The 12,415-nt window shown below is 52.0% G+C and overlaps 1 protein-coding gene across 1 annotated transcript in view; it reads right to left on the bottom strand.

The window, feature by feature from the left end:
* Nucleotides 1–2,888: 2,888 nt before the first annotated feature.
* Nucleotides 2,889–12,415, bottom strand: part of LOC123767797 (spidroin-1-like) — a 56,745-nt gene continuing 47,218 nt past the window's right edge. The window contains exon 2 of the mRNA XM_069320834.1: nucleotides 2,889–2,944. Coding sequence (XP_069176935.1) covers nucleotides 2,889–2,944 — 56 coding nt within the window. The remainder of the gene's footprint in view (nucleotides 2,945–12,415) is intronic.

The raw sequence follows: 12,415 nt of genomic DNA, 5'->3' as shown, positions 1-12,415 counted from the left end.
TCATTCTTACCAAAAATTCACTCCGGAATTACTGATATAACTCTCAAAATTAAAGCAAAACATTTTTACGCGAAAAAACATAATATAGATCACCTTATTAATGGTAGCAAGAATGTCACTGACTAAGGCGAGGCGTGTCAGGGCGGCCACAGTCACTGACTGTACGGTGAGGCGTGTCAGGGGGGGCCACAGTCACTGACTGTACGGTGAGGCGTGTCAGGGGGGGCCACAGTCACTGACTGTACGGTGAGGCGTGTCAGGGGGAAACAGAAACAGAAACAGTGTCAGGGGCAGAAACCACGAGGCAGAAACAAATGGGCAAAGTTTCTTTCACCCTGAATGCCCCTGTTACCTAGCAGTAAATAGGTACCTGGGTGTTAGTCAGCTGTCACGGGCTGCTTCCTGGGGGTGGAGGCCTGGTCGAGGACCGGGCCGCGGGGACACTAAAAAAAGCCCCGAAATCATCTCAAGATAACCTCAAGATAACCTCAAGGGGGGGCCACAGTCAGTGACTGTAAGGTGAGGCGTGTCAGGGGGGGCCACAGTCAGTGACTGTAAGGTGAGGCGTGTGAGAGGGGGGGGGGCCACAGTCAGTGACTGTAAGGTGAGGCGTGTGAGAGGGGGGGGCCACAGTCAGTGACTGTAAGGTGAGGCGTGTGAGAGGGGGGGGGGCCACAGTCAGTGACTGTAAGGTGAGGCGTGTGAGAGGGGGGGCCACAGTCAGTGACTGTAAGGTGAGGCGTGTGAGAGGGGGGGGGGCCACAGTCAGTGACTGTAAGGTGAGGCGTGTGAGAGGGGGGGGGCCACAGTCAGTGACTGTAAGGTGAGGCGTGTGAGAGGGGGGGGGGCCACAGTCAGTGACTGTAAGGTGAGGCGTGTGAGAGGGGGGGGGGGCCACAGTCAGTGACTGTAAGGTGAGGCGTGTGAGAGGGGGGGGGGCCACAGTCAGTGACTGTAAGGTGAGGCGTGTGAGAGGGGGGGGGGGCCACAGTCAGTGACTGTAAGGTGAGGCGTGTGAGAGGGGGGGGGGGCCACAGTCAGTGACTGTAAGGTGAGGCGTGTGAGAGGGGGGGGGGGGCCACAGTCATTAACTGTAAGGTGAGGCGTGTGAGAGGGGGGGGGGCCACAGTCATTAACTGTAAGGTGAGGCGTGTGAGAGGGGGGGGGGCCACAGTCATTAACTGTAAGGTGAGGCGTGTGAGAGGGGGGGGGGCCACAGTCATTAACTGTAAGGTGAGGCGTGTGAGAGGGGGGGGGGGCCACAGTCATTAACTGTAAGGTGAGGCGTGTGAGAGGGGGGGGGGCCACAGTCATTAACTGTAAGGTGAGGCGTGTGAGAGGGGGGGGGGGGCCACAGTCATTAACTGTAAGGTGAGGCGTGTGAGAGGGGGGGGGGCCACAGTCAGTAACTGTAAGGTGAGGCGTGTGATGGGGGGGGGGAGGGGAGGGCAACCCACCACCACAACCCGAGTACAACCCACCACCACAACCCGAGTACAACCCACCACCACAACCCGAGTACAACCCACCACCACAACCCGAGTACAACCCACCACCACAACCCGAGTACAACCCACCTCCACAACCCGACTACAACCTGCAGACATACAGTCAGTAACTGTAGGGCGAGGCGTGTGATGGGGGGGGGGCTCAGGGATTGTTTGGGTCCGTCGTCTTGAAGCTTGGAACGAAGCAACGAAGCTCTTTGTTACCCAGGTTCCCACTCATCATTCATACCATCTTTGTTACCCAGGTTCCCACTCATCATTCATACCTTCTTTGTTACCCAGGTTCCCACTCATCATTCATACCATCTTTGTTACCCAGGTTCCCACTCATCATTCATACCATCTTTGTTACCCAGGTTCCCACTCATCATTCATACCATCTTTGTTACCCAGGTTCCCACTCATCATTCATACCATCTTTGTTACCCAGGTTCCCACTCATCATTCATACCATCTTTGTTACCCAGGTTCCCACTCATCATTCATACCATCTTTGTTACCCAGGTTCCCACTCATCATTCATACCATCTTTGTTACCCAGGTTCCCACTCATCATTCATACCATCTTTGTTACCCAGGTTCCCACTCATCATTCATACCATCTGTGTTACCCAGGTTCCCACTCATCATTCATACCATCTTTGTTACCCAGGTTCCCACTCATCATTCATACCATCTTTGTTACCCAGGTTCCCACTCATCATTCATACCATCTTTGTTACCCAGGTTCCCACTCATCATTCATACCATCTTTGTTACCCAGGTTCCCACTCATCATTCATACCATCTTTGTTACCCAGGTTCCCACTCATCATTCATACCATCTTTGTTACCCTGGTTCCCACTCATCATTCATACCATCTTTGTTACCCAGGTTCCCACTCATCATTCATACCATCTTTGTTACCCAGGTTCCCACTCATCATTCATACCATCTTTGTTACCCAGGTTCCCACTCATCATTCATACCATCTTTGTTACCCAGGTTCCCACTCATCATTCATACCATCTTTGTTACCCAGGTTCCCACTCATCATTCATACCATCTTTGTTACCCAGGTTCCCACTCATCATTCATACCATCTTTGTTACCCAGGTTCCGACTCATCATTCATACCATCTTTGTTACCCAGGTTCCCACTCATCATTCATACCATCTTTGTTACCCAGGTTCCCACTCATCATTCATACCATCTTTGTTACCCAGGTTCCCACTCATCATTCATACCATCTTTGTTACCCAGGTTCCCACTCATCATTCATACCAACTTTGTTACCCAGGTTCCCACTCATCATTCATACCATCTTTGTTACTTAGGTTCCCACTCATCATTCATACCAACTTACTCAAGCAAACATGATCATATTCTTTATTCAGCTTCATTGCTGAAGCTGAATGTCTGCAGAATTGCTATTCCGCAGACAAACAATACTAACTATGAATATAAAAGGAGAATATGGAATTATATGAGAATATGCGAGAGGGTTGATATAGAGGGAAGCATGTGGCGGGTATAACCACTTGTGGCGAGTACAACCCACCACCACAACCCGAGTACAACCCACCACCACATCCCGAGTACAACCCACCACCACAACCCGAGTACAACCCACCACCACAACCCGAGTACAACCCACCACCACAACCCGAGTACAACCCACCACTACAACCCGAGTACAACCCACCACCACAACCCGAGTACAACCCACCACCACAAACCGAGTACAACCCACCACTACAACCCGAGTACAACCCACCACCACAACCCGAGTACAACCCACCACTACAACCCGAGTACAACCCACCACCACAACCCGAGTACAACCCACCTCCACAACCAGAGTACAACCCACCACCACAACCCGAGTACAACCCACCACTACAACCCGAGTACAACCCACCACCACAACCCGAGTACAACCTACCACCACAACCCGAGTACAACCCACCTCCACAACCCGAGTACAACCCACCTCCACAACCCGAGTACAACCCACCACCACAACCCGAGTACAACCCACCACCACAACCCGAGTACAACCCACCACCACAACCTGAGTACAACCCACCACCACAACCCGAGTACAACCCACCACCACAACCCGAGTACAACCCACCACCACAACCCGAGTACAACCCACCACCACAACGCGAGTACAACCCACCACCACAACCCGAGTACAACCCACCACCACAACCCGAGTACAACCCACCACTACAACCCGAGTACAACCCACCTCCACAACCCGAGTACAACCCACCTCCACAACCCGAGTACAACCCACCACCACAACCCGAGTACAACCCACCACCACAACCCGAGTACAACCCACCACCACAACCTGAGTACAACCCACCACCACAACCCGAGTACAACCCACCACCACAACCCGAGTACAACCCACCACCACAACCCGAGTACAACCCACCACCACAACCCGAGTACAACCCACCACCACAACCTGAGTACAACCACCCACCACCACAACCCGAGTACAACCCACCACCACAACCTGAGGACCACCCACCACCACAACCCGAGTACAACACGACCCCACAACCCGAGTACAACTCACAACCACAACCCGAGTTCACTCCACTACCACAACCCGAGTACAACACAACCCTACAACCCGAGTACAACACCAATACCACAACCCGAGTACAACACAACACCACAACCCGAGTACACACCAATACCACAACCCGAGTAAGGGAAGACATGATCACTACCTACAAAATTCTCAGAGTAATTGAGAGGGTAGACAAGGATAAACTGTTTAACACGGGTGGTACGCGAACAAGGGGACACAGGTGGAGACCAAGTATCTAAATGAGCCACAGGGACGTTAGAAAAAACTTTATCAGTGCCAGCGTAGTTAACAGATGGAATGCATTAGGCAGTGATGTGGTGGAGGCTGACTCCATACACAGTTTCAAAGGAAGATATGATAGAGCCCAGTAGGCTCGGGAATCTGTACATCAGTTGATTGACGGTTGAGAGGCGGGACCAAAGAGCCAGAGCTCAACCGCCGCAAGCACAACTAGGTGAGTACACCACACTGTCGGAGGCGACCATGCCTCACGTATGGAAGGCTGACAATGGTGTCGGAGGCGACCATGCCTCACGTATGGAAGGCTGGCACTGGTGTCAGAGGCGACCATGCCTCACGTATGGAAGGCTGGCACTGGTGTCAGAGGCGACCATGCCTCACGTATGGAAGGCTGACAATGGTGTCGGAGGCGACCATGCCTCACGTATGGAAGGCTGACAATGGTGTCAGAGGCGACCATGCCTCACGTATGGAAGGCTGACAATGGTGTCGGAGGCGACCATGCCTCACGTATGGAAGGCTGACAATGGTGTCGGAGGCGACCATGCCTCACGTATGGAAGGCTGACACTGGTGTCGGAGGCGACCATGCCTCACGTATGGAAGGCTGACACTGGTGTCAGAGGCGACCATGCCTCACGTATGGAAGGCTGACACTGGTGCAGTAACGGGAGTGTGTGTGCCAGGACCAGCAATACTGCCGCTGATGAGCACCACAACCCAGCAGGACAATGTGTGGGGTGGTGAGCGGCCACTCTACACACTCCTAGTTCAATGGACCCGAGTTCAAACTGCAATAAAGGGATGAGGATATTAAGCCTTCCAAGGCCTAATACACGATATCTGAGGCCTAATATAGTACATATGTGTGCTATACAAGGCCTAGGAATATTTAAGTGTGTTGTTTAGTTTTATTTATTATTTTAAAGAATTCCCTACTAGTCAATACACTACCTTCTATAAACTTGGTACGTACGAATTCGTGACTACCGACGACCGTGACAATAGGTGGTATGTAAACATGAGGATGAGTTGTATTACGGTAGTTACCGGCGGCGACAAGCGTATGCGTGCGGCAGTAACTACAGACCAAGCAGGGGACGGGTCACTTGTCATCATACCTCACTATACTCACGCTGCCACCCTCACCCATCATATAATGTACCTTCACGAAACAATGACGATCAACATTCGTTACAAGTGCGCACCAACATTCTTGTTGCCTTGCGTGATGTTCACTCTGCATTATTGTGTGCACGAAGTTCCCACCCTCCACACACGGCCCCTCACGCTGGCCCTTGTGAGTGACCCCGTGGAACGCCCCTGTGAGTGACCCCGTGGAGCGCCCCTGTGAGTGACCCCGTGGAGCGCCCCTGTGAGTGACCCCGTGGAGCGCCCCTGTGAGTGACCCCGTGAAGCGCCCCTGTGAGTGACCCCGTGGAGCGTCGCTGTGAGTGACCCCGTAGAGCGCCCCTGTGAGTGACCCCGTAGAGCGCCGCTGTGAGTGACCCCGTAGAGCGCCGCTGTGAGTGACCCCATAGAGCGCCGCTGTGAATGACCACGTGGAGCGCCGCTGTGAGTGACCCCGTGGAGCGCCCCTGTGAGTGACCCCGTGAAGCGCCCCTGTGAGTGACCCCGTGAAGCGCCCCTGTGAGTGACCCCGTGGAGCGCCCCTGTGAGTGACCCCGTGGAGCGCCCCTGAGTGACCCCGTAGAGCGCCCCTGTGAGTGACCCCGTGGAGCGCCGCTGTGAGTGACTCCGTAGAGCGCCGCTGTGAGTGACCCCCGTAGATGGCCGCTGTGAGTGACCCCGTAGAGCGCCGCTGTGAGTGACCCCGTAGAGCGCCGCTGTGAGTGACCCCGTAGAGCGCCCCTGTGAGTGACCCCGTGGAGCGCCCCTGTGAGTGACCCCGTGGAGCGCCGCTGTGAGTGACCCCGTAGAGCGCCGCTGTGAGTGACCCCGTAGAGCGCCGCTGTGAGTGACCCCGTGGAGCGCCCCTGTGAGTGACCCCGTGGAGCGCCCCTGTGAGTGACCCCGTGGAGCGCCCCTGTGAGTGACCCCGTGGAGCGCCCCTGTGAGTGACCCCGTAGAGCGCCGCTGTGAGTGACCCCGTAGAGCGCCGCTGTGAGTGACCCCGTAGAGCGCCGCTGTGAGTGACCCCGTAGAGCGCCGCTGTGAGTGACCCCGTGGAGCGTCGCTGTGAGTGACCCCGTGGAGCGCCACTGTGAGTGAAGCCTTCGAGCAGCGGGGAAGGCGGGATAGAGAATACATGATACATTATTTACGGTGAGGGCGGGTGCTGGACAACCTCACCCTGGAGCACTGTCTTGGCCCTCATACTCTCACTCAAGCGTCTCGCACTCACCAGTACTATGACACACACTTACTCAAGCGTCTCCCTCTCACCAGTACTATGACACACACACACTCAAGCGTCTCCCTCTCACCAGTACTATGACACACACACTCAAGCGTCTCCCACTCACCAGTACTATGACACACACACACTCAAGCGTCTCGCACTAACCAGCACTATGACACACTCACACTCAAGCGTCCTGCATTCACCAGTACTATGACACACACACACTCAAGCGTCCTCCACTCACCAGCACTATGACACACTCAAGCGTCCTCCACTCACCAGCACTATGACACACTCAAGCGTCTCCCACTCACCAGCACTATGACACACTCAAGCGTCCTCCACTCACCAGTACTATGACACACTCAAGCGTCTCCCACTCACCAGTACTATGACACACTCAAGCGTCCTCCACTCACCAGCACTATGACACACTCAAGCGTCCTCCACTCACCAGCACTATGACACACTCAAGCGTCTCCCACTCACCAGTACTATGACACACTCAAGCGTCCTCCACTCACCAGCACTATGACACACTCAAGCGTCTCCCACTCACCAGCACTATGACACACTCAAGCGTCCTCTACTCACCAGTACTATGACACACTCAAGCGTCTCCCACTCACCAGCAGTATGACACACTCAAGCGTCTCCCACTCACCAGCACTATGACACACTCAAGCGTCCTCCACTCACCAGCACTATGACACACTCAAGCGTCTCCCACTCACCAGCACTATGACACACTCAAGCGTCCTCCACTCACCAGTACTATGACACACTCAAGCGTCTCCCACTCACCAGTACTGTGACACACTCACACTCAAGCGTCTCCCACTCACCAGTACTATGACACACTCACACTCAAGCGTCTCCCACTCACCAGCACTATGACACACTCAAGTGTCTCCCACTCATCAACACTATGACACACTCACACACGGTCTCTTATGCTAAATATAACTGGTAATGACTCAACCATCTGCATGACAGGTGATATTACATGAACGTGTTTATTGCAACTTACCTTAAGACGATTTACTGATGAAAATCAACGCCTTCAATCCTCTGTCTCGGTTTCAGTTGAGATGAAAACTAAATATTTCACGAATATATTCTCAAATTTTGACTAACGCGTCACCATGGTAATTTACAAACACCGTTCACTTGTCTGAGCGTGTGTCCATTGCACAAAAATTCAACTATATTGCAACCAAACTTGGCGTTTCCCTTTGTTTTTGACACAGAAATTCAATTTTCTAGGTCCGAATATCTGAGGTCAGAGAAAACACACCATTAACGATAGCCAGGGGCTATGTCAACAAGGAGGACGGTGCGAACGAGACCGAAGCGCGCACACCCACACCTCGCGAGAGTCACACGGACACTGCCGACCCTCTGCCCACCACCGACACTCCCCTCACACACGCCCGCCAGCCGCGCCCACCATCGCCGCCCATTCCGCGTCGCCGTAGCCCACTCCACGGTAGCCCACGCCTCGGTAGCCCACGCCACGGTAGCCCACGCCACGGTAGTCCTCCCCTCTCAAATTCAATCCTTTCCAGCCGTCGCGCACGAGCCATCACAACCCAACATGCGTCACACTGGCAAAACCACTTCATCCACAACTTCTCTGTTTCTCGCCAGCCACACCCACCAAGCTGCCTCACAGCACAATACTGCTCACCATTCCTGGCCAGCCACACCCACCAAGCTGCCTCACAGCACAATACTGCTCACCATTCCTGGCCAGCCACACCCACCAAGCTGGCTCACAGCACAATACTGCTCACCATTCCTGGCCAGCCACACCCACCAAGCTGCCTCACAGCACAATACTGCTCACCATTCCTGGCCCGCCACACCCACCAAGCTGGCTCACAGCACAATACTGCTCACCATTCCTGGCCAGCCACACCCACCAAGCTGGCTCACAGCACAATACTGCTCACCATTCCTGGCCAGCCACACCCACCAAGCTGCCTCACAGCACAATACTGCTCACCATTCCTGGCCAGCCACACCCACCAAGCTGCCTCACAGCACAATACTGCTCACCATTCCTGGCCAGCCACACCCACCAAGCTGCCTCACAGCACAATACTGCTCACCATTCCTGGCCAGCCACACCCACCAAGCTGCCTCACAGCACAATACTGCTCACCATTCTTGGCCAGCCACACCCACCAAGCTGGCTCACAGCACAATACTGCTCACTATTCCTGGCCAGCCACACCCACCAAGCTGCCTCACAGCACAATACTGCTCACTATTCCTCGCCAGCCACACCCACCAAGCTGCCTCACAGCACAATACTGCTCGCTATTCCTCGCCAGCCACACCCACCAAGCTGCCTCACAGCACAATACTGCTCACTATTCCTGGCCAGCCACACCCACCAAGCTGCCTCACAGCACAATACTGCTCACTATTCCTCGCCAGCCACACCCACCAAGCTGCCTCACAGCACAATACTGCTCACTATTCCTCGCCAGCCACACCCACCAAGCTGCCTCACAGCACAATACTGCTCGCTATTCCTCGCCAGCCACACCCACCAAGCTGCCTCACAGCACAATACTGCTCACTATTCCTGGCCAGCCACACCCACCAAGCTGCCTCACAGCACAATACTGCTCACTATTCCTCGCCAGCCACACCCACCAAGCTGCCTCACAGCACAATACTGCTCACTATTCCTCGCCAGCCACACCCACCAAGCTGCCTCACAGCACAATACTGCTCACTATTCCTCGCCAGCCACACCCACCAAGCTGCCTCACAGCACAATACTGCTCACTATTCCTCGCCAGCCACACCCACCAAGCTGGCTCACAGCACAATACTGCTCACTATTCCTCGCCAGCCACACCCACCAAGCTGCCTCACAGCACAATACTGCTCACTATTCCTCGCCAGCCACACCCACCAAGCTGCCTCACAGCACAATACTGCTCACTATTCCTCGCCAGCCAAACCCACCAAGCTGGCTCACAGCACAATACTGCTCACTATTCCTCGCCAGCCACACCCACCAAGCTGCCTCACAGCACAATACTGCTCACTATTCCTCGCCAGCCACACCCACCAAGCTGGCTCACAGCACAATACTGCTCACTATTCCTGGCCAGCCACACCCACCAAGCTGCCTCACAGCACAATACTGCTCACTATTCCTCGCCAGCCAAACCCATAACCAATCAATTCTATACTCAAGCCTTCCTGTTCCACATGAGGTCCGAGCCCCGATATCTGGACACCCCAGTGTTCCTGCCTCAAGCGTCTCCCTCACACCTACGTAGGAGACACTTGTTTTATCTCTCACCTCACCGCTCCTCCTTTCTGTATCTTTTGAAGATACGACGTGTCTTATCCTGTAGTACCGCAGTTCCCTATCGCAACGCCGCCCCCTCACCACACACTCACACCACACACTCACACCACACACTCACACCACACACCACACACTCACACCACACACTCACACCACACACTCACACCACACACCACACACTCACATAACACAAACCACACACACCTAAATCTCACACCACACACTCACATCACCAACTAAAACTACACACTCACACCTTACACACTCACACACACAAACTAACTTTCTATAATGGAATCATTATAAAAAGAGGCCAAACCCCCAAACATACCAGCGATACAAAGATGCAAGAAACAACTACACGTCAGTAAGGAGAGAGGCAGAGAGGGACTTTGAGAACGGTATAGCAGACAAAGGTAAATCAGATACAGGCTTTTTCTATACACTCATTAAAAGTAAGCTGCAGGGAAAAGGCTAATATTCAGAGGTTAAAAATGGGAGGACAGATACACGGAAAATGAAAAGGAAATGTGTGAAACATTAAATGAAAAGTTCCAAAGTGTGTTTGTACAAAATGAGATCTTCAGAGAACCCGACACAATAGGAATTCCACAGAACAACAGAGCGTATATAGAGGTGTCTAGAGATGAAGTTGAAAATATGCTAAAGGAGCTAAGTAAGAATAAAGCTATTGGCCCAGATGGAGTTTCACCATGGGTTCTGAGAGAATGTGCATCTGAGCTCAGCATTCCACTTCACCTGTTCTTTCAGGCATCCCTGTGTACAGGAGTCGTAGCAGATGTGTGGAAACAGGCTAACATAGTTTCAATCTACAAAAGTGGCAGCAGGGAAGACCCCCTCAATTATAGACCTGAGTCATTGACTAGTGTAATAGTGAAAGTATTGGAAAAAGTAATCAAAACTAAATGGATAGAACACCTGGAGAGAAATTATATTATTTCAGACAGACAGTATGGTTTTCGATCTGGAAGATCCTGTGTATCGAATTTACTCAGTGTCTGTGATCGAGCCACATAGATTTTACAGGAAAGAGATGGTTGGGTTGACTGCATCTATCTGGACCTAAAAAAGGCTTTCGACAGAGTACCACATAAGAGGTTGCTCTGGAAACTGGAAAATATTGGAGGGGTGACAGCTAAGCTTCTAACACGGATGAAAAATTTCCTGACTGATAGAAAAATGAGGGCAGTAATCAGAGGCAATGTATCGGACTGGAGAAATGTCACAAGTGGGGTACCACAGGGTTCTGCACCAGTGATGTTTATTGTCTACATAAATGATCTACCAGTTGGTATACAAAATTATATGAACGTGTTTGCTGATAATGCTAAGATAATAGGAAGGATAAGAAACAGATGATTGTCATTCCCATCAAGATGACCTGGACAAAATAAGTATATGGAGCACCACTTGGCAAATGGAATTTAATGTTAATAAATGCCATGTTATGGAATGTGGAATAGGAGACCATAGACCCCACGTAACCTATATATTATGTGAGAAATCTTTAAAGAATTCTGATAAAGAAAGAGATCTAAGGGTGGTTCTAGATAGAAAACTTTCACCTGAGGACCACATAAAGAACGTTGTGCGAGGAGCCTATGCCACGCCTTCTAACTTCAAAATTGCTTTTAAATACATGGATGGCGATATACTAAAGAAATTGTTCACGACTATTGTTAGGCAAAAGCTAGAATATGCAGCGGTTGTGTGGTGCCCATATCTTAAGAAGCACGTCAACAAACTGGAAAAGGTGCAAAGACATGCTACTAAGTGGCTCCCAGAACTGAAGGGCAAGAGCTACGAGGAGAGGTTAGAGGCATTAAATGTGCCAAAATTAGAAGACAGACGAAAAAGAGGTGATATGATCACTACGTACAAAATATTAATAGGAATTTATAAAAACCATAGGGAAGATTTCCTGAGACCTGGAACATCAAGAACAAGAGGTCATAGATTTAAACTAGCTAAACACAGATGCCGAAGAAATATAAGAAAATTCACTTTCGCAAGTAGAGTGGAAGACGGTTGGAACAAGTTAGGTGAGAAGGTGGTGGAGGCCAAGACCGTCAGTAGTTTCAAAGCGTTATATGACAAAGAGTGTTGGGAAGACGGGACACCACGAGCGTAGCTCTCATCCCGTAACTACACTTAGGTAATTACACACACACACACACACACACACACACACACACACACACACACACACACACACACACACACACACACACACACACACACACACACACACACACACACACACAAACACACACCACACACACACACACATACACACTCACGCCACACACTCACACCACACACTCACACCACACACCAAACACTAAACACC

This window comes from Procambarus clarkii, unplaced genomic scaffold (assembly GCF_040958095.1).
Source record: "Procambarus clarkii isolate CNS0578487 unplaced genomic scaffold, FALCON_Pclarkii_2.0 HiC_scaffold_488, whole genome shotgun sequence".
Classification (NCBI taxonomy): domain Eukaryota; kingdom Metazoa; phylum Arthropoda; class Malacostraca; order Decapoda; family Cambaridae; genus Procambarus; species Procambarus clarkii.
This window is presented reverse-complemented; position numbering and strand designations above follow the sequence as displayed.